This window comes from Colobus angolensis, unplaced genomic scaffold, assembly GCF_000951035.1.
Source record: "Colobus angolensis palliatus isolate OR3802 unplaced genomic scaffold, Cang.pa_1.0 Scaffold143, whole genome shotgun sequence".
NCBI classification, from domain to species: domain Eukaryota; kingdom Metazoa; phylum Chordata; class Mammalia; order Primates; family Cercopithecidae; genus Colobus; species Colobus angolensis.
The window spans coordinates 2529864-2556771 of NW_012114522.1; the positions used below are offsets into that span (position 1 = coordinate 2529864).

The following is a 26908-nucleotide window of genomic DNA, read 5'->3' on the forward strand; positions in this document are numbered from 1 at the left end:
ATGGCGAAACCCCATCTCCACTAAAAATACAAAAATTAGCCAGGCATGGTGGGGGGCGCATATAATTCCAGCTACTCGGGAGGCTGAGGCAGGGGAATCACTTGAACCCAGGAGGCGGAGGTTGCAGTGAGCCAAGACCACAACACTGAACTCCAGCCTGGGCAACATGAGACACTGTCTCAAAAAAAAAAAAAAGCGGTTGTGAAAATATGGAGGAACATAAGAAAACATTTAATACATAATTCAATTGGAATTCAAAATGTATAAATCACTTATATACTTGCATCTTAAGACTAGTGAAAATATTCATCTCAAATATGAATAGTTTGAATCTCATGAAGTGGGGTTAACACAGGGAATTGTTTTCACACCATATTTATGATGATCGCAAATTATAATTACAATATTTAAAGATGTGGCACTTTTTGTAGGAGAATTTTTCTGGAGAGGAATTTGGCACTGCCCATATTAACAATCTTTAACTTTAAGAAGGTTAATAGCATTACCCAGTACCTTGGTTTGAGGAAATGGGAGGAGGTTATCACTGAAATTCACGCACAATGCCTGGTGGATGCGGATTCCACTCTGAAAGCCCCCGGGCTCATGGTGGTTCCGGAGCTTCTGCCAGGTGCAGAGAACACAAAAACCCACACCCTAGAGACATGGAGGTGCCTGCCATGGCAGGGACAGGATGGGGACTGTGGCAGAGTTCCTGGGAAAGCCCGGGGTGGGGCAAGACAAAACCCGGGTGGGAGGAGGGATCCGAAAGGGCTCCCATGGGGAAAGGACAGCTGAGCCCAGGGGGACAGGTGAAGCAGCAAGGGTGCTTGGGGAGACCCGGCAGGAGGAGCAAGACCTGCAGGGAGGGCCCCTGCCCCGGGGGGTGGGGAGGGGCTGATGAGAAAACTCTGGAGGGAGAATCCTCAAGAGCTGGGAAGACCAACCCTGAGAGAGGATTCTCGGCTGAGCACAGGTGCAGAATCAAATCATCACCCTACATTTCAGGCTCCCCCTCCCCACTGAGCATCTGTCCCCCAGTTCTGAAAAAAGCATCTGAGACAATCCTACGGGCTGGGAAGCCGGCTGTGAGATCAGAATGCACAAGGTCGTCTGGATGGGCAGGGCTGTCACCCAGCCAGGGAGAGAAGCCAGACCCCCCTGCACACACTGTCAGAAAGCTAAATTCAGAACAAACGTTCTGGCTGGGGCAGAAGCTGCCAGCCTCACTCAGAAGAAGCTGAGACCCCTTTCTGCCCCAGTTTGCTTTTTCCCTGAGAACTAGCACCAGGGGGTGGCCATCGGCCTGCAGGAGCAAGGACGAGTGAGCAGGATCCAGGGGAGGAAAGGAGAGCGACACGCGGGTGGCACACAATGCCAGGGTGAACCCCAATGGGCCGCGAAACACTCGGGCAGCTCCTACAGCAGAAGCTGGGACCCAGGCCCAGCCAGAGTACAGAGCGGGCAGAGTGTCCCTACCACCTCCTGGGCCAGCAGCTGCACTTCTGTCATGCAGCCTAGGATTACAGAAGGATGGCTGGCATCTGCTACACAGACTTGATAGACCTTGGCAGGATACGTGCTAGGGATGGTGGGGGTGTGCTGGGCCAGGAGCAGACACAAAGAGCCATTGTGGCTGTAGCAGTGTTGAAAGCACTATGTATGGACGGCAGCTTTAAGAGAAGAGAGGCTGTAGTGTCTGGGGACCAGGGGTGAATCTTCTTCTAGGAAGTCTTCCCTGACTACCACTTCCTCTGCTCCAATGGAGTAGGGGTGTCTGAGGCTTCCTTGGTTCTTTCAGCTCTGTTGTACAGTAGATTACATGCCACTGTCATGGATTGGTTCCTTGTCTGTACTCCCTACTAAACTCTGAGTCTTAGATATCAGTTATCATAGCTCACTCCACCCCGGATCCTAAATGGATGGAGGGAGGAAAGGCAGGTAGGTGGATGGAGAGGTGGATGATGGGTGAATGGTTAAGATGATGGATGAGTGAATGAAGAAATGGATGGGTAGATGGACAGCAGATGGATGGAAGAATGAGAAGGAGGGAGAGATGAACAAAGGTGAGAAGGGTGGATAGAAATGAGGAGAGAAGATAGAGGAATGGGAGGAAGGAAGAAAGCGTTGATGGTTGATCAGATAGGTGGATGGATACATGGGAAGAGGAAGCAAGAGAAGGAAGAAAGCAGAAGGAAAGAGAGGAAAGAGAAAAAGAAGGAAAGTCAGTAAGTAGAGAAGCTAGAAGCAGTGACAGAGGGGTCCTTGGAGCCAGGACCCAAGGGAGAGCAGGTATTAAAGTCAAGATGGAGAGAAGAGGCCGGGCACAGTGGCTCACACCTACAATCCCAGCACTTTGGGAGGCCAAAGTGGGTGGATCACGAGATCAAGAGACAGAGACCATCCTGGCCAACATGGTGAAACCCTGTCTCTACTAAAAATACAAAAATTAGCTGGGCGTGGTGATGCATGCCTGTAGTCCCAGCTACTCGGGAGGCTGAGGCAGCAGAATCACTTGAACCCAGGAGGCGGAGGTTGCAGTGAGTCGAGATCACACCACTGCACTCTGCCCCAGGGACAGAGTGAGACTCCGTCTCAAAAAAGAAAAAAAAAAAAAAAAGGATGGAGACAAGAGGCTGCTGGGGCCGGGGACTAGGAACGCTGAGAAATTTCCTCAAATTCTCATGATTTCTCAGTCACCTCAGATCTTGTCCCAGAACATTTTAAAGGCACCTCAAAGCCTCTCAGCCTAACCTCATCAAACCATTGATTCACAGTGAATTATTTATTGAACAGACCGTAACCCCGAAAGCTTTATAGTCAGGGCCTCTCTCTCGATCCCTATCTGCTGTGATTCTTGTTTAAATCAAACTTAGATCTCCATGGTGATGTTAAAGCAAACACTGAGGGAGACTGGCCTGGGAGCAAAAATGCAGCTGGTGAAAAGCCAACGGGACATTTTAAGGTAATGGGAGAAGGAAGGAAACAGACCTCTGACATCTACTAAGGGCCCAGCGTTTTACACGCATTATCTGCTGTCATCTTCATAAGGGCCCACGAGGTCTACAATGAGGTCTGAATGTTTAGGCTCAGTTTACAGAGGAGACTCAGAGAAGTCACCAAGAAGGGAAATATGGAGCCAGAATGGAAACAAAGGCCTGTCTGTGTGCACAGAGGACTTTCCGTGCTTCTCATCACCTTAAGGGTACAGCTCCCCTTACAGTGTAAGACTGTTTCTTTCTGAAGCCCCCTCTTTCTGGATGACCAAAGGGCAAAGCATATAATCTCTTAAATTTTCCCATCTGAAAACTGGCTATGAACTCTCAGCATTATCTACCAAGAACGGCCTAATCAGCAGGACAGCTCTTTGTTTGCTCCAACATTAGGGGACACAGAGAGGAATGTTGTGGTACCCAGGACAGCCCATAGGCTGGTAAGACACTCTGCAGAAGGCTTTGTCAATTTCAGCATGGTCACACCATGGGGATGTCCCCCAAGGCCATCATTGGCCTCTGCAGAGAAGGACTTTGATGCTTCTTGCTATCAGTGAGTGTCAGAGGATGCTGCATTGCTGTTGGACTCCACTGCTCAAATTCCTCAGACTGCATTCACAACATACGTTAAAATTCTATACATTAAAAGACAGAAAAAACAAGGAGACTTTTGGTTCAAAAATAGTAGCATAGAAGCAACCTGGCTTCACTCTGACCTGCAGAAAACCAAAAACAAATATACAACACTGAGATGATCACCAGCAATATTTCAGAATGCAAATATGAAGATGAGACCGTTCCCAGAGCCACAGAGAAGTGAAAAGACTCAGAGCAGATGATAAGAAAATTGCACTTCCACGTCCTTGATGCCTCTCTCCCCATCCTGCCTGGCATCGAGCCTGCAGAAAACGTACTGCCAACCCACTGTTTCTGCCCTGGAAAAAGTGGGATTGAGGTGGACAACCAGCTTCCCCATCATCTTGGGTTCTCTGGCGGGAAACTGTTCCGGCCGTGATCCACAGAAAACATTTCAAGTGCTGAAGGGAGAAATATCCCTGAGGACATCAGAGACAAAGAAGGGAGGAAGGACTACCAAGTCCAGCCCTGAAAACTCTGCTCTGGAATTTGGCCAAAGGAGACTCCAAATCAGAGTGTCTGTTCAGCAGCGCCATGGTATTGGAGATTTATTCCACAGGTCCCCTGGGCATGAACCCCTAGCTACCATCCCCACACTACCCAGAAATCCCCTTTGATACTTCCCCCATTTGGAAAGGGCAGCACTCCCGTCCTTAACTACAGCCAAGGAGAACCTGGGCTTAAGGCACCACTTAGAGTCAAAAAGGAGGTAGTGGCCTAGCTGTAAATAATTTTTAACCAAAACAAGTCAGACAGAGAAGACTATAATAAATAATGAATCCTTTAATGCAAAGACACTGACATACATCCACAAGAAACAATAGCAAACAGGGAACCATGTTCTCCCAAAATGGACAAAGTAAGAAAACAGTAACTGACTCCAATGAGATGATATGTGAGCTCCCTGACCAAGAATTAAAAACTGCGTTTTAAAGAAAACTTCAAGATAACACAGAAAAGCAATTCAGAAATTTATCAGAGTAATTTAACAAAGAGAAATCTTGGAACTGAGAAAAACACCTGCGGAACTGAAAATTTCACTAGAGGCTCTCAACAGCAGAATGGATCAAGCAGAGTAAAGGATCAGTGAGCTTAAAGACAGCCTATTTGAAAATATAGTCAGAGGAGAAAAAAGAAAAAAAGAATAAAAAGGAACAAAGATCACCTGCAAATATAGAAAATTACCTCAAAGAGCAAATGTAAGGATTATCGGTGTTCAGGAGAAAGTAGAGGAAGAGCAAGAGGTAGGAATCTTATTCAAAGAAATAATAACAGAAAACTTTCCAAAACTTGAAAAAGACATAACTATCCAGGTACAGGAAGGTCAGAGAACACCAAACAGATTCAACCCAAATAAGACTGCCCCCAAGGCATATAATAATCAAACTCTCAAAGGTCAAGGACAAAGAGAGGATTTAAAAAGCAGTAAGAGAAAAGAAGCAAATAACCCATAAGAAGCGTCAATTCATCTGGCAACAGACTTCTCAAAGGAAACCATACAGGCCAGGAGGGAGTGGAAAGACATTTTCAAAGTGCTAAAAGAAAAAAACCTTCATCCAAGAATACTTTAGTCAGCAAAGTTATCCTTCAAATATGAAAGACAGATACCGTCTTTTCTAGACAAACAAAAGCTGAGGGAATTCACCACCACCACATCTGTCTTAGAAGAAAGGTTAAAGGAAGTTCTTCAATCTGAAAGGAAAAACAAAACAAAACACTAGCATGCAAAAAATAAATAAAAAATTAAAAACACCCTGAAGGTTTAGAATCCATTGTTAAAATTAGGGACATGGACAAACCCAGAATACTCTAATACTGTAATCGTAATACACAATCCACTCATAACTCTAGTATGAAGCCCAGAAGATAAATCTATTAAAAACAGTAATATCTACAACAACTTGCTAAGAAATAGGTAATATAGAAATATGTAAACTGAAACAACTAAAAGTAAAAATATGGGGGAGATGAGGATAAAGGGTGTAATTTTTGTTTGTTTGTTTCTATTCTTTCTTTTCCTTGTGATCTAAATTATCATCACTTTAAAATAACATGTTATATCTATAAGATGTTTTTATAAGCCTCCTGATAACCACAATGCAAAAACCTATAATAGATTTAATAAAAATAAATATCAATAAATTTGAACATATGCCTAGAGAAAATCACTTAACCACAAAGAACAATAGTAAGAAAGGAAGAGGGGATATACAAAATAAACAGAAAACAAGCGACAAAAATGGTAATAGTAAGTCCCTACTTACGAATAATAGTACTGAATGTAAACGACCTCCATTTTCCAATGAAAAGGCATAGAGTGGCTGAATAGATAAAGAAACAAATCTCAACTATATCATGCCTACAAGAAACCCACTTCACCTATAATGACACATAGACTGAAAGTGATGGGCTGGAAAAAGTTATTCCATGCAACTTGAAACCAAAAAAGAGCAGGAGTAGCTCTATTTATATCCAATAAAATAGGCTGCAAATCAAAGGCTGTAAAAAGAGACAAAGCAGGTCACTATATAATGATAAAGGGGTCAATGCAGCATGAGGATGTAACAATTCTAAATACCTATGCCCTCAATACGAATCTCCCAAGTCTATAAAGCAAACATTAATAAATCTAAAGAAAGAGATAGACTGAAATACAATAACAGTAAGAGACTTTAACACTCCTCTCTCAGTTATGAACAGTTATGGACAGATCATCCAGACAGAAAATCAACAAAGGAACATCAGAGTTAAACTACACACTAGGCCTAATAGGCCTAACTGGCATTTAGGGAACATTTCACCCAAATGCTATAGAATTCATCAGCACATAGAGCATTCTCCAGAATAGACCATATCTTAGGTCACAAAACAGGTCTGAACAAATTTTTTTTTTTTTTTTTTGAGACGGAGTCTTGCTCTGTCGCCCGGCCTGGAGTGCCATGGCCGTATCTCAGCTCACTGCAGGCTCCGCCTCCCGGGTTTACGCCATTCTCCTGCCTCAGCCTCCCGAGTAGCTGGGACTACAGGCGCCCGCCACCTCGCCCGGCTAGTTTTTGTATTTTTAGTAGAGACGGGGTTTCACAGTGTTAGCCAGGATGGTCTCGATCTCCTGACCTCGTGATCCGCCCGTCTCGGCCTCCCAAAGTGCTGGGATTACAGGCTTGAGCCACCGCGCCCGGCCACAAATTTTTAAAAGTAGAAATCATATCAAGTATCTTTTCTGACCACAAATAAATAAAACTAGAAATCAATTACAAGAAGAATCTCAGAAACTCCACAAACACATGGAAATTAAACAACATGCTCCTGAATGGCCAATGAGTCAATAAAGAAATTGAGAAAGAAATTATAAAATTTCTTGAAACAAACTAAAATTGAAACACAACACAGCAAAATCTATGGGACACAGCAAAGGAAGTATAAGAGGAAAGTTTATAGCAATAAACATCTATTTCAAAAAAGAGAAAATATTTAAATAAACAGCCTAATGATATGCCTCAAGGAACTAGAAAAAAACATATCAAATCCAAAATTAATAGAAAGAAAGAAATAATAATTATCAGAGCAGAAATAAATGAAATTGAAACCAAAAAACTATACAGAAAATCAACAAAATGAAAAGTTGGTCTTTTGAAAAGATAAAATCAACAAACTAGACTAAGAAAAGAAGAAAGAAAACTCAAAATAAATAAAATCAGAAATGGAAAAGAGACGTAACAACTGAGACCACAGAAATACAAAGAGTTACGAGGACTAGTACAAATAACTATATGCCAACAAATTGAAAAACCTGGAAGAAATGGATAAATTCTTGGACACATACAACCCACCAAGATTGAACCATGAGAAAATAGAAAACCTCAATAAATCAACAATTAGTAAAGAGATCAAAGCTGTCGTAAAGTCACCTATCCAAAAAAAAAAAAAAAAAGCCTAGGACCCAGTGGTTTCACCACTGAATTCTACCAAACATTTAAAGAAGAACTGATACCAATCCTACTCAAACTGCTCAAAAATAACTGAAGAGGAGGCAATACTTCCAAACTCATTCTCTGAAGCCAGCATTGCCCTGATATCAAAACCAGACAAGGACACAACAAAAAAAACTACAGGCCAATATCACTGATGAATAATGATCCAAAAATCCTCAACATAATGCTAGCAAACTGAATCCAACAACACATCACAAAGATAATACACCACGATCAAGTGGATTTTATACCAAGCATGCAATGATGGTTTAACATATGCAAATCAATAAATGTGATACATCACGTACAAACTAGGCATAGAAGGAATATACTTCAAAATATTAAAGCCATATACAACAAACCCACAGCCAACATTATACTGAACGGGGAAAAGTTGGAAGTATTTCCTCTAAGAACTGGAGCAAGACCAAGATGCTCACTTTCACCACTCCTATTCAACATAGTACTGGAAGTCTTGGCCACAGCAATCAGCCAAGAGAAAGAAATGAAAGGCATCCAAATTGGAAAAGAGGAAGTAAAATTATCCCTGTTGACTCATGACACGATCTTATAGCTGGAAAAACTAAAGACTCCATGAAAAAACAGATTTGATAAATGAAAGTTAAAATAAAGACTAAAGACTAGTATCCTTTTATTTAGTTTTTATTTTAAAAACTAAAGACTCCATGAAAAAAACAGATTTGATAAATGATAAAATAAAGTTGCAGGATACAAAATCAATGAACAAAAATCAGCAGTGTTTCTTTACACCAATAATGATCTAGCTAAGAATGAAATCAAGAAGGCAATCCCATTTAAAATTGCTACCAGAAAAACACCTACAAATAAATTTAACCAAGGAAGTGAAAGAGCTCTACAAGGAAAACTACAAAATACCTCTTTAGAAATTGTAGATGACACAAATGAAAACACATTGCATACTTATGGATTAGAAGAATTAATACTGTTAAAATGACCATACATTCCAAAGCAATCTACAGGTTCAATGCAATTCCTAACAAAATATCAACATCATTTTTCACAGAATTAGAACAAATAACCCTAAATTCAAATGGAACCCAAAAAGAGCCCACATAGCAAAAGAAATCCTAAGCAAGAAGAACAAAGCTGGAGGCACCACGTTACCTGACTTCAAATTATATTACAAGGCTACAGTAAACAAAACAGCATGGTACTGTTATAAAAATAGACACATAAACCAATGGAACAGAATGTAGAACCCAGAAATAAAGCCACACATTTACAGCCAACTCATCTTTGCCAAAGCTGACAAAAACATAACTAGGAAAAATACACACTCTTCAATAAATGGTGCTGGGAAAATTGAATTGTCCTGTGCAGAAGAATAAAAACGGACCCCAATCTCTCACCACATACAAAAATCAACTCAAGATGGATTAAAGATTTTAATGTAATGTCCAAAACTATAAAAATGCTAGAAGAAAACCTAGGGAAAGCCCTTCTGAATATTTGTCTAGGCAAAGAATTTATGACTCAGACCACAAAAGCACAGGCAAATAAAACAAAAATAGGCCTTAATTAAACTAAAAAAACTTCCACACAGCAAAAGAAATAACCAACAGTGTGAACAGACAACCTACAGAATGGGAGAAAATATTTGCAAACTATTCATCCAACAGGGGATTAATATCTAGACTTTATAAGGAACTCATACAACTCAACAACAACAACAACAACAAAAACCAAATAATCATATTTAAAAGTGAGCAAAGGACACAAACAGACATTTTTCAAAAGAAGACATACACATGGTCGATGGGCAGATGAAAAAATGCTCAACATCACCAATCATCAGAGAAATGCAAATTAGATCCACAATAAGATATCATCTTGGCCGGGCGCGGTGGCTCACGCCTGTAATCCCAGCACTTTGGGAGGCCAAGGCGGGCGGATCATAAGGTCAGGAGATCGAGATCACGGTGAAACCCCGTCTCTACTAAAAATACAAAAAAAAAAAAAAAGCCGGGCGCCGTGGCGGGCGCCTGTAGTCCCAGCTACTCGGGAGGCTGAGGCAGGAGAATGGCGGGAACCCGGGAGGCGGAGCTTGCAGTGAGCCGAGATAGCCCCACTGCACTCCAGCCTGGTGGACAGAGCGAGACTCCTTCTCAAAAAAAAAAAAAAAAAAAAAAAAAAAGATATCATCTTACACCAGTCAGAAGGGTATTAATAAAAAGACAAAAAATAACAGATGTTGGTGAGGATATGGAACAGTGCAACTCTTGTACACTGTTCATGGAAATATAAGTTAGTACAGCCTCTATGGAAAACTGTTTAGAGATTGCTCAAATACCTAAAAGTAGAATTACCATTAGATCCAGCAATCTCCTACTAGGTATCTACCCAGAGGAAAAGGGAAAAGAAATTAGGATATCAAAAAGATACCTGTACTCATGTTTATCGCAGCACTATTCACAATAGAAAAGATGTGGAATCAACTCAAGGGTCTATCAGTGGATTACTGGATAAAGAAAATGTGGCATATATACACAATGGAAGACTACTCAGCCATGAACATGAATGAGATCATGTCTTCTGCAGCAACATAAATAGAAATGGAGGTTGTCATCTTAAGTGAAACAAGGCAGATCCAGAAAGATAAATACCACATGTCCTCATTCATAAATAGGTACTAAAAAATATATACATATGGAGGCAGAGAGAATGACAGACAGTGGAGACTTGGAATTGTGAAGGGGTACGGAGGGGTGGAATATTCAAAATTACTTCATGTGTGCAGTGCACAGTATTCGGGTGATGAATACTCTAACAGCCCTGACTTCACCATTATGCAATCTACACATGTAACAAAATTGTACTTGTACCTCATAAATTTATATAAACAAAAATAATATTTAAATAAAAATTAAAGATTACAGAATTAAATGAGACTGAGAAATGTTGTATAACCTTCTCCTGGAGAAGTATAACGTGTATTAATGTATCAGAGAACTTAACAAATCCTACTGTAAGTAAATCTGAAACTTTCTTCCCTAAAATATATTTATCAAATATGACCATACAATATGTATTTTCTGGAAACAGTTATTACTTGAAATACCTTAAATTACCATTCAGGAAGCATTCCCTTCCCTCCACCCCACCAACCTCCTCAAACTGTACTCCCCCTGCCCCACTGATGTTGAACCTGACCATGGCTGTGGCAAATGGAACTCTAGCAAATATGATGTGAGCAGAAGTCTTAAAATGTGCTTGTGTGGTTGAGTTTGGTTCCTGAGCTCTGGTATTTGGCATGAGAAGAACATGTCCTGGTGGCCTATGTCCTGTTCCTATCAACTTGGGTCCGAGCACAAACAGATATGAAGCAGACCCAAGCCCACCAGCCAGCAGCCTGAACACCCAGCCAAACCTTGACCAAAGCAACCAAACTATAGTCAACACAGAGTTGTGAGAATAAATGCTGAGTGCATGCCACTGGGTTTGGCGGTGGTTTGTTACACAGCATTATGGCTATAATAGCTGACTAATATACCATCCGTCAGAATTGCTATTCTAACAATTGCACTTTGAGACATAAATGTGGCATGGTAAAACATTCTTAGGAGGAAACCTTCTAAGAAGGTGTCGGGAAAGAATGAATGGCACCTGGCAGGAGTTCAAGACACATTTGGAGGGCATATCTTAAAAGTAAGGGGCCTGGAAATGACATGGGCTTTTTAGAGTGGAGAGGTAGGGGTCAAGAGAAAGTTAAGCAACCCAACTGTAAAAAGACAGGCACGAGATATGAGCAGATGAGTCACAGAGGAGGAGAACCAAAAAGTCAATAAACAGAAAAATATGTTCCATCTTTCCAGGTATCAGGAAGATGCAAAATAACAAGATTAAGCTATAATCTCACACCCACTTGAGTGCAAACATGGAAACTCTGATAACTCCAAGGTGTGGAGCAGTGAGTCACCTCACAGATAAGTTAGCAATAGGTAGAGAAAAAGGAAGTTGCGCACACACCTTCCACCCTATCCAAGCATCTGACTGGAGACGTGTTCACAGATGCTTGCTGCAGCCCTGATTGGAGTGGCAAAAATCTCAGGATAGAAATCCTAGCACTCCCACAGCAGGGGAAAATGTAAATCAAATAGATTACATGTGCTACATGGACAAATTACCTACACAAAGTTAGGCAGATAAAGCAAACTTCAAAAGGCAAAGTAATGTCATTCTTTGCAAAACAAGCTAAGCAGTAGAACATATTGATTGCAGGTAGACATACATATACACATACAGACGACAATCAAGATAAATTATGATTTGTATATTGTGTTTTATGTTTTTAATATAAAAGGGGGATGATCCACACCAATTTCAGGGTAGAGGTTACTTCCAGGTGGGTGGTGAGGATGGGTGTGAGAGGATGGAGGAGAGAGTTGAACTTCATCAGAATCTATCTTAGTGTATTTCTTTGAGAGAGAGTGATTCGAAACATATATGGAAAAAATTGACATTGATGACAGCTAGATTACAGGCATTGAGCTGGACTGGGCTCTGGTGTGGTAAAAACTGAGGCCCTAAATTTCAGTGGCACCCACATTATTCCTGCTCACCATCCACTGGCCCGCACTAATCATGCGACCCCAAACTAACCACAAGGGAGACTGGGACGAAGAGAATTATGGATTATTTAATGAACACTCACTTGGCTCTCTTTCTTGGGTACCTGGGCATGTGTCCTACCATGGTCTGTACTTTTCAGGATATGTTCAAGATTTATTAATTAAAGTGAAGATAAAGAAAAAGAATCACTTCCTGTACCTAACAAAAAGGAGAGGATTCAACCAAGTCATCCTATAGAAAACCTGGGACCAGTTCCACTCCCAATTATCCTGAGACTGCCCCTGGATGAAGGTCCTGCTTGAAGTCAAATGCACCCAGGAAGTGATAGGGTTGGCCCAGCATTAGTGTGGTCCTGCTTCAGGGATGGCACAGGAACAGAATCCCCTGGTCTATACGACTGTCCCTCTGTTTCAAATCCACTCTGCCCAACAGCCGAGCTCAGTGTGAAGCAAGGGTGATCCCTGAGGCTGTATCACAGCAGGAGGCAGGGCATAGGGAGCAGCCCAAGGTAAGCTTTCTCTCTAGCTCAGAATGCTTGCAGAACCCTCTTCCTCCTCCTGACAGAATAAGAGCCAACTCTAATTTCCTGGCTTCCACAGCATCCCCTAAGATGACCTTGTAAATGTAAAGGGTCTTCTAGGTCTCAGCAGTGTTTCCCAAAAACCACACCACCATCCATCCTTTCTTCCATTCACCCATCCATCTGTCCATCCATCCACCCACCCATCCATCCATATATCCATCTGTTCATCTATCTATCCATCAATCCATTCATCTATCTGTCCATCTATCAGTCCATCCATTTATCCATCCATTCATCTGCCCATGTATCCATTCATTCATCCATCCATCAGTCCATTCATTCATCTGTCCATCTGTCCATCCATCCATCCATCTGTCCATCATTTCATCTATTCGTCTATCAATCCATTCATCCATCTGTCCATTCATCCATCCACGCTTCCATTCATCTATCCATCTATCCATTCATCCATTTGTCCATTCATCCATCCATTCATCTATCCATCTATCTATCCATTCATCCATCTGTCCATCCATCCATCCATCCATTAATCTATCAATCTATTCTTCCATCATTCATCCATCTGTCGATCCATCCATCTGCCCATCCATCCACCCATCCATTCTTCCATCCATCTATCAATCCTTTCATCCATCTGTCCATCCATCCATCCATCCATCCATTCATCCATCTATCAATCCATTCATACATTTATCCATCCATCCATCCATCCATCCGTCCATCCATCTATCTATCAATCCATCCATCTATCTGTCCATCCATCTATCCATCTATCCATCCATCCATCCATCCATCCATCCATCCATCCATCCATCCGTCAATCCATTCATCCAATGCCCGCCATGTATCTCCTGTGCCAGATCTGAGTTTGGTTTCAGGGATCTGGTGATCAATAAGATAAATCTGGCAGGTCTCCATCCTCACATCCTCAACCAGCCTATGTTCTAGGGGTGGTGGTGGGGGTGGGGGGGCAAACCATAAACGGGAAGTCCCACACTTGCCTGGGGGTCTCTTTGCACTGAGTAGTGAGGGAAGCTTCTTTGAAGAAAAGAGGTTTATGGGGAGACTGAATGGGGGGCAGGATCCAGTACCTGGGGTTGGTGCCACGTGCACTCCAGGCAGCAGCCATAGCATGCACAGGCCCTTACAAGGACTGAGCTCAGTGTAGTCCAGGGTCAGCCAAGAGGCTACTGTCACTGGACACTGAACAGTAAGAGGTGGAGTGGGAGGAGCTGAGACTGGGGATGGGGTAGGAGCCATGGGCGGGGTCTTTGCAGGGCATATGGCTTGTATGTTATTTCAAGTACCCTGGAAGGATTTTAAACCTCGGTCCTAACCAGCCCAACTTCTGCCTACTTGAAGTGTGGTCCCCAGACCAGCAGCATGGGCAGCACTTGGGAGCTTGTTAGAAATTCAAAGTCTTGGGCCACCCTGGAAACTGGTGGAATCTGACCATGTGCTCCTTGCAGGAAGATCCCAGGAGCCCCAAGTGCCTCTGGAGCCTGAGAAGTACTACACTAGATCTACTGTTCCCGTGCTCCTCCCCCGGAAAACCTCTGGGAGGACCTACCCTGAACCCACACCTTCCCTGGCTGGCCCAAGCTGCATCACTTTTTAAGGGCTTTTCTAAGTGACTTCTTTGTGCCTCTGCTAAGACCCCACAGTCTACACATCAGGTTTTGCTCAACCCTCTGTGGCTTCTGTGGCTTGTGTGAGCGAGATGACGTGGAGGAGCGCGCCCTGCACACTTCAAACCCTGATGTCAACCAGGGGCTTTCCAGGGAAGAATGGTGCTCCCCTCTTCACCCCCAGCCTTTTGCACTGATTCAAGGGGGCCCGGGATTGAGCAGAAGACCCCCATCACCACCACAAGAAGAAAGGGCAGAGCACTGAACCATCATGGAAGCCAGGAGGGGGTGCCGCTGACGCGGGGCCAGATAAATGCAGGACAATTAAAAACACATTCAGCTTAGATTTCAGAGAGCCACTTCCAGAATGAAAACACCGTACCTGTCATTAACAGCGTATCTATTGCAATTACACAGAAGGATTCTTAGGAGACACAGTGCACATTCATTAATTGTGCCTTTAATAGCCCTATTTAATATGTGTTCTCCAGACGAGGGCACCGCCAGCCTTCCATCCACAGGGGCCTGAAACGCAGACACAGGGCGGGGGCGGGAGGAGGCCAATGGTAAGCTCTCAACTCTCAACACCAACTTCCTGCATGAGTCCCAAAACAGAGGGTGAGGACAGGAGCAGGTAATGTGCAAAGGAGAAAATGCGAGTGGTAATTAACACAGAAAACTGCTCCTCCTCACTAGGAAACAAAAACAATGCAAATTAAAGCAATGACGCCGTCCCCTTCCTGCCCTCAGCTCCTCCTGTCAAATGAGCAGGAGTCAGGAAAGCCACTGGCAGGACGCAGGGCACTGCCTGGGTGGGAATGCACATTCGTCTTGAGGAAGAATTGAATGCCACCACACACCCGCTGTAAATCCACTCACACTCCCCGGTTCAGTCATGTAACTGATTCATCCCGGGGAACAAAACGAAAAGGAAAACTACCTGCTTAAATTTTTTATGGCAGCATCAATAAGGGGACAGCTAAGTATTAGAGTGAACCAACTCCAGGGGCTCATACCAGCCATAAAAGAAATGACAACACAGACCCTGTCACTACATGGAAAAATGAGAAACATATTTTATAAATGATAAAAAAATAAAAGCCTGCATTCTGTGTCCCTACCTATATAAATATGTTAGCATCAGAAAAGATAATATAAACAAAGAAAGGAACGGCTCCGATGGGTAGGGATGTGGATGAACTTTGGTGAGATGACTAATGTCTCTGCATGCATTTTTAATAAAGGCAGAGAAACATCTGGTGATGAGAGATGGTGATGAGAAGGGAACACGGAAAATTAAAATCTGTCAATTTGCTTCGGAGAAAAACTGAATTCGGACCGTGTACTGTTCTAGGGACATTTCACACATTTCCTCATTCAGTTCTCACAACTTCCCCTCAGGGGCATCTTACCCCATTTAACAGATATGGAGGGAGGCTCTCTGGAGAAGGCAGGCCCCACCGCCCGGCCGTTGGAGCAGCTGTGAGTGGGTGGTTTGGTCTCTCCGCTGCCACCTGCTTCTGAGGAATCCTATCTGGAGCCTGTAAGTGAGGGGTCTTGGGTCCCATGCCAGAGAGCCAGACACAGCCAGTCCCACCCCACCCCCACCGCACAAGGACTCCAGCAAACATGAACTAAGCCAGCAACTCTGTGGTATAAGTGCAGATCACACCGGGAAAGATCACTCCCTGTTCAGACGACGATTCAGACAGTCTCATTGCCTCCACGTCCAGCCACACTGAGAGGCTGCAGTGAGGGGAGGGAAGCAGGTGCTCTGGAAACTTCTGAGGTGGGTAGCCCCCAGGCAGATCCCTCCACGCCAAGGAGGGCTGCAGCCCAGTGCTTGACAGCCGTGCTGGCATTGGGGCGAATCAGGTAACTGAGGGCCTTTGCTGGAAGGAGGAGAAGACTTGACCATCTCCACCTGCTTTGTCACCGAGGAACCCATCCTGAGACCCCCTGCCCAGCAGCGAGGGCACCCTCCCTGGGCCTTCCCTGTCCAGGAGTGTTGGTCCCAAAACTGGCCTTGGAACTTAAAGTTTCAAAGAGCAGCAATGAGATTTCACAGGGCCCACAGAGCTTACACAGTTTTCTGCTCTTGTCTGGAAGTAGTGAACGCTGCCTTGCCCAGCACTGGAGGAACAAGACATTTTCAAAGCAACCCACCAGTACATAAAGCAACAGGGGGCCGTGGCAGGGAACATCTGTCCTCTACACAGGGACGCCGCCCATCACTCGCCCCCCGTTTTCTGGTGGTGACGATGGAATTAGAGGAGACCAGTGGGTCTGGGAGGTGAAGCCACACTGAGGACAGCTTCTAGGAAATGTGTTTCTGCTGGGGAGCAGGTGAGGACCACTCAGGGGACTGTGAGGGTCTTAACCCCTGAGCTTGGCCTCATTAGCAGCACAGATGACCAGGCCTGTGGGCTCCAGGTGATGTCATTCCTTCTACAGCAAAGAAAGAACCCAACTCGAGACACCGTTTCAATAACTTCCCAGCGCATCGCAGAAATCCCTCAGTAAGAACCAACAGAATGAATCACCAAAGCCCTTAGCTAAAACCGAGCCAAAATGGAAAATAAACCAACTCAAGGTCCTGATCAGCAGGGACAGGCGTCTTTTTATGGATTCCAAATAGAAAAATGAATTATTACTTGAGAAACATATGTTGGAAAGCAAAACGGTTGGTTTCACACCCAGAGAACATGGAGGCGGTCATCGGTGCATGGAAGAAAGAGAATCTTTTGCAGGAGAAAAGCTTTGAAACCACAGCCCAGAGGCTGGGAACCATCTGTACCCTTCCTGGGTGAGTGGATGTAAATATTGAAGAGGATGATAACCAAAATGGGTTCTCAAAACCTCCTTCTTCCTCATCTCATTTAAAACATCCAAGGGGCAACCGAATGTTCCTGGGCTGGATTCACATTTCACACATAAAGAGATATCCCCCATCGCCAGCGGCTTATTTATTTACCAAGCTCTTTGGCTAAGCCTGGAAGAAAGAAAAGTGTCCAAACAATGAGCATAATCAGAGCCTTTGGTGGACTCCAGGAGCTGCGTGTGAAGTTCTGAGCACAAGCGAAGGGAAATTGTGCACTGACCTGAATTCACAATGCAAACCCTCCTCCTCCGGGGAGGAAAGAAAGGAAACGGGGAGAAAAACAGAAAGAAAAGAGAAGAAAGCCGAGATGCTTTCTGAACAGTTGTCTATTCTGCAGTGCAATTTATACCCACTGCCCAAACTGTGAAGCTACTTTCAACTTTTCCCTTATGCATTTTCTAGCCAAAGAAAATTTCTTTGGCTAGAGGCGAGGCTCTGCCACCAACTCGCAGGGCCACCAACTCACAGAGGCTACGACAGCGAGGCGTTTGGATCTCAGTCCTCAGTGGAGAGCCTGGGAAGACGGCGCGCAGGTGCATAAGAGAAAGGCCTGCCATCGGGCTGACTTACCGCCACAGCGAACTTTCCAGAACCTTCCCCATGTCCGCGTGGTAGTACTTCGTCAGGATCAAGATCACCTGTGGTGTTAACAGAAAGTAAAAGGCAGAAATCAGTGGGTTCCAAGGTTCTCAAAGAGAGGTACAGCGACACCACTCCCTGCCAGATTTTGGGGTCTCTAAATATCAGCTGCCCAGGGGCCTCTCTCAGTCAGTATCCCTGGGAGGCTCTGGGCCAACCTGCATGAGAGCCCTTAGACGTCGGCTTATTTCTGCTCTGAGGACTGGCTTGTGCTCTGCAGAATGACTTCGGGAACATCTGAATCCAGTGAAATCCACACAGTAGCTGCCATTTGTTGGAAATAATTCAAATCCAGCCCTGGAAAATCCCAAGCTGTGGCAAAGGGAGTGCCAGGGCAGTGGTCCCGGTGTGAGGACGCAGCGCATTTGGCAAGGCTTCTGGAGAAGGGGTTGTGTCTCCACCAGCACATTAGAGGATCTCCAGAGCCTGCTGGAAACAGCTGCCAGGGCTGCAACCCAAGACTAGAGCAGGTCCCTGTGGTCTGTCTGTCGTGACTTGTCCTGGAGGGGTGCCTGCGGAGGCACAGCCAAGACGCTTGGGGGCCCAGGAGTCCTCGGTGGTACACACCTGTGTTTGTTGTTGAGACCATTCATTCATTCATTCATCACACATTCATTCATTCATTCATCACACATTCATTCATTCATTCATCACACATTCATTCACTCATTCATCACACATTCATTCATTCATTCATTTATCACATACAGGGCCCTACCTGACCATGCTGTTCACATTTCAGGCCTGTGCAGAAAATGCAACTATTTATAAAAATGAAAATAAAAGTGTTTAGGAGCACCTAACTGTTTTTTGAAACAACTGTGTAAACAAAAAAAGGGTGGGGGTCAGGAATAAGGATGCACCAGCCCTGATGGGAAAAAGATTTTCCCAATTACTGCACTGGCCACTGCGTTTTCACATACATCAGATTTCATTTCACTCACTGCCAGTCCCCATTAGCTGTTCCTAACACTCCCGTGGCCAGGGAAGCCCCCAGGAGGTAAGATGGGAACAGCCTTGGGTTTTGGAGAGGCTGTTCGCCTGGTTATTTGGGGTCACCACCCTGGTCATCCCCAACGGTCGGGCTCCTCCATGGAAGCAGAGCTCTCTGCGCTCGGCCCTAAGGTGCTATTTCCACGGATGGCAGCTGGGCTGACCTGTCTTTCTTTCCCTGGTGATTCGAGCAGGGAAGACACGAGGAGCAGCTGTTGCCCGAGATGGGACAGTGTGCATCTTCCAGGCAGCGATGATTTTAAAAAGCAAGGCCTTGTCAATCAGGGCCAGGTTGGCTATGCCATGCTCAGGAACAAAGCGATTTTCTCTTGGCAGCTCACAGCCTGCCGTCGGAGCCGGGTCCCTCCGAGGAGTGGGGCGCTGACAAGGTGGGGACTTTAACCCACTGATTCACATTTGATATAGTCATGCTGTCCCCAGAAGGGATTCTGTGCAGCCGAGTGTGGCAGCTGGAAGGGACCTCAAAGCTGTTTGATTCGGCCTCATCCAGGAGGAAATCCCTGCCCCAATCTGATCTTGGAGCAGGGAGATCCAGGCTCTGCCCTGGCCTCGAGGGGTGGAGCTCGGCTCTGGAGGGCACCCTGCCCTTCTGCCGACTGCTGGGTTTGGGGCGCACCCTGCTGTGAGGCTGGCTTCACGTCCCTGTCACTCCTGCCTGTACATTCCAGCTCTGCCGCTGTGGACAGTCACCCAATCACCCAGCAAGACTGCTTCCTCCTCCCCCTCCCTTAAGGGGAGAGTCCCCACCAGCCCATCCCCTCATTCTAAACTCCAGCATTTGGGGCCTTTGCACAAGGCGTTCCTCATCCTGGGATGCTCTTCCCCGAACCCCCCAGCCCTATTTCCTCAGTGAATTCCTGCTCAACCTTCAGATCTCAGCCTGACTCACACCACCCCCAGGAAGGCCCCCCACACGGGGCACAAATCCCCCTCCATACACCCCCTCCAGCCCCACTGGACTCCCTGCAACCCCACACAGCTCACAGGGTCTGCTTCCACTGCTGAATGATAAACCGTTAAGGGTGGGGACCTTGTTTATCTCCCCAGTGCGGGGCACAGCACCTGCCATATAACAAGCACCCACACCACTCACTGAGAGAAATACAGGTGACTTTACGCAAAGGAAGGGTCATGTATGCAGTGAAGCTGGGCAGAGGCCAGTGCCTCACTCCCCACACCCCCCACCACCGCACTCCTTCCACTCTGTCCTGGGGACAGAATTGCTCTACTGGCTTCAAACGGCCCAGACGAATGGGACTTTGGGTTCCTGTGGGGGTTGTCTTTGCCCGGGGATGAAACAAGGAGATTGCCCAGGAAGGGCCAGTGCTGCAGGAGCCAGAGAGCAAGACAGCCCCACCACGACCTGCCCCTGCAGTCGTCAAGGAGAAGAACCCTGATGTGAGGTCCGACCACCTGGGTTCCACGCTTGGCTCTGCACTAGCGGACACTCAACTTCAACACATCTCAGTTTTCCAGTCTGCGATGACGCCATGGTGATGATTAAACATTCAGTAGCAAACGTGAAATGGCCCATAAGCCATAGGAGCTGTCGCCGTTAAGAATAACGATAGCTAACAACCACCGGTTTCTGCGATGAGCCCCACAGTTACAGCACCCCCACCCCACGCCCCAGGAAGGCTGAAGACGTGCTGCCCCCCCACCCCCCACGCCCCCAGGAGCTCCGTGTTATGATCTCTGTTTTACAGATGAAGAAACTAAAGCAGAGAGCGCTTCAATATTTTGCCAAAAACTACACACTCAGCAAAGCGGCAGAGTCAGAATTTGATCCCAAGCAATTCGACGTCAAGTTCGGGCTCTTTGCTGCCACGCTGAAAGCCTGTGTTTTCAGAAGAAACTTCTATTAAAAGTGGTTTCGAAGAACCAAAACTTAGGACATGCCCTTCTGGGGCCCTCGGCTAACAGCTTTGGAGATGAAATATCCCCGGGACAGTTTTTTCAGTGGCTGGTGTGTTAGCCTTGGGGCTCTTTGATCTGGGTGGGAGAAAAATCGGGAATGTGAGTCAGGGCCACACAGCCCCGGCCGTTGCCAAGGGTCTCCTCCCATCCAGAGGCTGCCTAAGCCCGCAGCCCCCAGGGATCTTTCCCAGATGGCCAGGAATGTCCAAGCAGAAGATGAGGAAAGAAGAGCTACTGCTGCCCGCAAGAGGTCAGCCGCTGCCACCGCTCATTACTTCACAGTCTCCTCAGGATGCACACATCACCCCGTGTCTCATCCTCTCGCCTCCCGTCCTCCTGGCTGTGGGGAAGGCAGTGCACGAATCTATCTGTTCCTATTCTCCCAATGTCATTTTACCAAATGGGCCAGGGAGCCAGGGTGCTGGGTTCCCAATCTGTGCCGGCTCAGCCTGTGACAGCATGGACTCATCCACTCTCTCGCAGCCCCTGTCCCCCGACTGGGAGGGGCTGATATTACTGTACTCACATTACGGGTGAGGAAACTGAGGCACAGAACCGCCGAGTGACCTGCCTGGCATCGCACACAGCAGAGCCAGGAGCTCTTGTGACCAGGCCCAGGGCTTTTATGGGTCTGCACTTCATTGCTGCCCTCATGCCTCTGTGATGCCTGCCTCCTAAGCACGGGCCAAGGAGATGCCCAGGGTTCCTCTGAGGCACCACCACCCAGGTCCAGCCCAGCAGCCCTGGCAGAGACATCAGCCTCTTTGGAATTCCCGAACCTACCTGTCCGCCCCTGAGGCTGCTAGGCAGTAAGCTCCACGACAGTGGGGACTCCCCCACCCCTAAACCCCCGTGAGCCTAGCACTGAGCAGAAAAATCCATCAATCTTTCCTTGAGTAAATCAATGAGTGGGTGAGTCCATGAGGACATGGATGAGCATATACAGCAGCTGATGCAGACAGGAGGCAGAACCTGTCCTTCAGACCCAGTCCCAGCCAACCCCAAAGCCCCTGATGTCTGGGGACTCCCGGCAGAGTCCATCAGCCGCTCCTCCTGACACCTCAGGGTAGGGAACACGCCCTGTCCTGGAGGCCCAGGGCTCCCTCACGGCGATGCCCATCCTAACCCTCAGGGGAGGGGCTCCAGAACCCTGGGAGACACAAGGCTTCATCTTCCTTAGCCCAGTGAGAGCCCACACGAGGAGTTCCGCAGCGTGGAGTGTTCCAGATAGTCAAGGCCAGGTGACTGACCTGCGACCTGCACAGCCACGAAGCCCCTGCACTTGGTTTCATGCTCTGCTGTTGCAGTCTGGAAATTCTTGAGAATGTCTGAACGGGGACCCTGCGTTTTCACTTTGCGCTGAACTCTGCACATAATGGAGCCGGTCCTGCAGCAGCTGCCACACCTCTAGCATCTGCGAGTTTCAGCGCTTCTCCAGCCCCGCTAATGGTTAAGGACTGTGTGTCTGCAGAGCACCCCGATTTTATTCACCCATTGTGCACCTACCTCCCTTGCAAGTGAGGGCGGATCTGGGTGAGGGGCTGGAAGGAGGTGTGTCAGATTCAACAACAGAGCTCACAGGAACTCAGGATGCCACCACCACTGCTTCACTTTAGAAATAGGGAAACTAAGGTTCAGAGAAAAGAAAGGGCTTGGCGGCGACAGACCCTGGTCCTGGTAGGTCCATATCCACAGCCTGGCCCCCGCGTCCACTGCCTCTGGCTTTATTCTAGGGAAGGGCCTGCTCCCTCCCTGAGAGGGACTGAGGGTACCCTTCCCCAGAAGGAAAAGAACCCTGAAGTCCACACTCAGTTCCTAGAGAGACCCTAGGCCAGCCATGGTGTCCCCGCCCTGATCACCATAGCCAGCCCCCACCTCCACCATACAACTCAATGCCAAGCCCTGTGCTGGGCTCACAGGAGGGTTCTCTGCTCTGCACTGAGCTGTCCAACTTGCCTGGAGATGAGGGGCCTGGGCTACGTCTCAAAGCTCTGGCAGTGGGAGGGAGCCGAGGCGAACCAGCCTTGGACTCACAATGGCGTTAACCGGACTTTCTGCTGCTCTGGGGAATGGGGGCGGGCACAGAGGAAGTCTCAGCTTCAGGGTTGATGGGCCAGTAGCAAAGTCGTCAGCGTCTTCACCTGTGAACAGCATGAACTGGGAAGTCCATGCTGTCTTTACAAGGTGGCCCTGGCAGAGTGGGCACTTCTCAGATGGACTAAAATGAAACAAAGAGGGTGTGATGCAGGGTGGCCAGGCTCGCTGAGCCTCGGTTTCCTGATCTGAGGAATGGTGCTAACTGGGAGACTGTGGGAGGGTCTCCCCATCTCTTTGCATCTATCCACACAAACTTAGGCCAGAAATCAGAACATAGACGCCCGACGCTCAGCCCCTCCTCCCTGAGTGGCCACTGGCACGTTTCCAAACCCGCAGAGTTTGCAGTTTCTCCACGTGTCAAATGGAGAAGTTGTTCCCTTCCAAAAACTAGAGCCAATCGATGGCTGTAAAACCCCCAAACATCATGAAATCTGTTCCATTCCAAACAACCTAATAATAAGCCCTGGGAGTTTCTAAAAGGCCATTTTCATAAACTGCTCCACCAAATCCTTCCCCAAACGTAACCAGCATCCACCAGGAACGAGGTCAGCTGTTCCATAATCCAGGGGTCAGGTTCACCATTCACCATCCAAGGGGGAAGTTCACTGTGCCTCCTCTGAGACCCTGGGCCACTTCCCTCTGCTCGTGTGCAGTGGGGCCTGACTCAGCAGTACGGCAATGGCCCCAGGTACAAGCTCCTTATGGAGAGACGCGCAGTAATCCCTTCAGAGAGACGCACAGCGAGCTTTTCTGAGCCAGCCTGAACCCTGGCCCCGCGTGAGTGTCCGGTTCCCCCAAGCTCCGTTTACTCTTCAGGAGCGCTCGCCGTCGCCTCCTCAAATGTGCCGCTCTTAGGACAAGAAGCGAGAAACGTTCTGAGCACCTCCAATTTAGGACACTGAGCCTTCCAAACAGCCAGTGGGAAATGATCGTGAAGCAGCCTTACACATGGTTGCCTTTGGGGGGCTCAAGAATAATAAAAAAGACAGACTCAGGCCCAATTCAGTTGCCAATCAATACACATAAAGCACCAAATACTACCACTAATAGTAAAAGACTGCAAGAACTTAGTGTTGATTGCAAACTCCAAAATCAACACCCCACTGAAACACGGAGAAATTGAGGTCAGCGTCCAAGGCCCCCGAAGGCCCCCAGCATCACTGAGGTCTCCCTGGCTAAGCCGCACAGCCGTGGGCCTCCTCCTCACAGCGGGGACTGGCTTCCCGGGAACTCCTGGAAATGCAGACCCCCAGGCAGCCCCACCCCAGGCCTGCAGAAGCTTCATTTCATTGCTCACATTTGAGGGGCTACCCTGGCAAGGTGTCCCCAGGAGGGAGGCCCGCACCCCTGCTCACTGTCCTTCAGCCTCATCAGGAAGCTGGGGCTCCTCCTGTCACTCAGTAGCCTGGTTCCCTCCACTCTCACTGCCGTGGACTCTGCTCCAAACACACCCCCTTGGCCACGAGCTTCCGCCTTGACTCTGTCACCACCCCCAGGCCTTTGCATATTTGGATTGCTGTGCTCTTCCCCTTCTCACTTCTGCACTGTCTCCCTCCTGCTCATTCTCAAGGCCACCGCCTCCTAGAAGCCTTCCCTGACCACCCTGTGCACCCCAGGAGGGGAGGAGCTGCGTCAGCCTCAGACACCTCCATCTCCTGAGTCTCGCCAGGGCTGGCACACAGGGAGTGTCTGAATCATCGTTGCTGAGTGAATTCATCAGCAGCAGGCTGACTCAGAAAAGCCAAGACCCACTCCTGGTGAGGCCTTTCCTCATCCCCACCCCACCTGTGTACTCGCCCAGGTGTGGACATGGGCTCTGGAGTCTGTAAGAAATCCCAACAGTGGGGTCCATGGGCAGTGGCCCTCCTGAGTCTCAGACGTGCCTCGCTGGTACAGGTCACATCACTCAGGCCAATTCAGACCCTCATCTGTCCTGGGATCACACAGGATTTGGCCAAATTCACTCCACGTCAGTCACTCCACACCCACCAACTGGAGCTGTTCTTAAAGAGTTACTGGTCCGGAGACCACTTCACCCGCCAGGCAATGTGGACGAAGACCTCCAACCAGACAAGCTCTGCTGCCAGGGACTGAGGGGAAGAGCCGCAGGCAGGATGGGCAGGAACAGAATTTGTTCACCAATGAGCCGCTTTCCAAGACCTTCACACGCACTGCCCGTGGGGCAAGGAATGATCCACCCGCAGTGGGACACGGGCAGAACTGCCAAGGTAAGCACAAGCCCGTGTGTCCTTTGGCCTGGAGATCCCACTTCAGGAAAGCTATTCCATGGAAGTGCTATGCATGGGAAATGAGGGATGCCCAAAGTCCTTTACCACACCACAACAACCAGAGACCAGAAATAACCCACGCACCCACCAGCAGGGCCTGGGGGGATCGCCGGGGGTGCTCACCACTCAAGGCAGCCCAGGGCACCTGTGTGGATGGGAAGGATGAAGAAGGATGTGTCAGAGCCGATGCAGGGAGATCTCCCGTGCCCACTCTTACATTCACAAGCGGGAGAGGTGAAGGCCACTTCCAAATGGCTAAAGGGGTGAGTTTTGTGTTACATGAATTTTATCTCAATTTAAAGACAATCTGTATTCACCTCTGCTTGAAGATACGCGGTGACATGCTGAAAGGAAACATAGGAAATGTGATCAGGTGGACACCTGTGGGCGGGGAAGCGGGCAGGGATAACAGGAGGGGGACTGGGAGATTTTAACCAGAGACCCTTTAGTAGTCGTGATGTTTGGAACCATTTGGCTGTATTACCTATTTCAAAAACATTTTCCAAATAAAATAAAAGAGACTCCTCCTTTCAAAGCCCCCATTTCCCCTCCTCCACCGGGCAGGTCCCAGAACACAGGTGGGTTTTCTCATCTGGCCAAAACCACCCAGGACCAGCTCTCTGCTGGTTAAGATTCCACCAAGAGCAGCCGGAGGGGATTCAGGCTGAGTCTGTCGTTGGGGTTTTGTTTATTCTCCAAGTCGCTGCAGCTGCTCTAGTTAGGAGAAGGAGCCAGGCCAACATGCAGCCGACTTCTGCAGGCCGTCTGCCTGTCTCCCAGCTTCAGGTGTGGGGGCATCTGTGTGCATGTGTGCATCTGTGTGCTCATATGTGTGCACGTGTCTGTGTGTGCATGTGTGCATGTGTATCTCTGTGTAACTGTGTGTGCATGTGTGTGCACGTGTGCATATCTATGTGTATCTGTGTGTGTGCTTGTATGTACATGTATCTCTGTGTATCTGTATGTGTGCATGTATGCCTGTATGTGTGTGCATGTGTATCTCTGTGTACCTGTATGTGTGTGCATGTGTACATGTGTCTCTGTGTATCTGTATGTGTGTGCATGTGTGGATGTGTGTACACGTGTGCATATGTATCTCTGTGTACCTATATATGTGTGCATATGTGTATATCTCTGTGTATCTGTATATGTGTGCATGTGTGTACATGTGTGACTCTGTGTATCTGTGTGTGTGCATGTGTGCATATGTGTGTATCTGTGTACCTGTGTGTATGTGTGTGTGCATGTGTATCTCTGTGTATCTGTATGTGTGTGCATGTGTATGTGTGGGCATGTGCGTATGCATATGTGTGTGTGCATGTATGTGTGCATGTGCACATGCGTATCTCTGTGTACCTGTATGTGTGTGCATGTGTGCATGTGTATATGTGTGCATGTGTGTGTGCTGCAGGCAACAGAGCCACTCCAAGGTGTGGTTGCTCCACTGGGCGAAGTGGGCGTCCACCAGTCTGGTCACAGCCTCCCTCCTTTCTGGCCTCCAAAACATGAAGAAGATGCTCATTTTCATGCCAGTGGGGCTGGTATGCATGGCAAAGGGGAAGACTAGATGCGGATGGAAGCATTCAGTCGGTGCTCCATTCGTGTGCATTTCCTTTCTCCCCTAACAAGGGCCACTTCAGACATCTGGTCCCAATCAAGACGGGTGGCCTAGGCTGGCTTGGCAGTGCCCTG

At 47.3% G+C, this 26908-nt stretch overlaps 1 protein-coding gene across 1 annotated transcript in view; it reads right to left on the bottom strand.

The window, feature by feature from the left end:
* Nucleotides 1-26908, bottom strand: part of SORCS2 (sortilin-related VPS10 domain containing receptor 2) — a gene marked incomplete at its 5' end in the record, with an annotated part of 563000 nt that overhangs the window by 337458 nt on the left and 198634 nt on the right. Inside the window, one exon of the mRNA XM_011935447.1 lies at nt 17832-17899. Coding sequence (XP_011790837.1) covers nt 17832-17899 — 68 coding nt within the window. The remainder of the gene's footprint in view (nt 1-17831; nt 17900-26908) is intronic.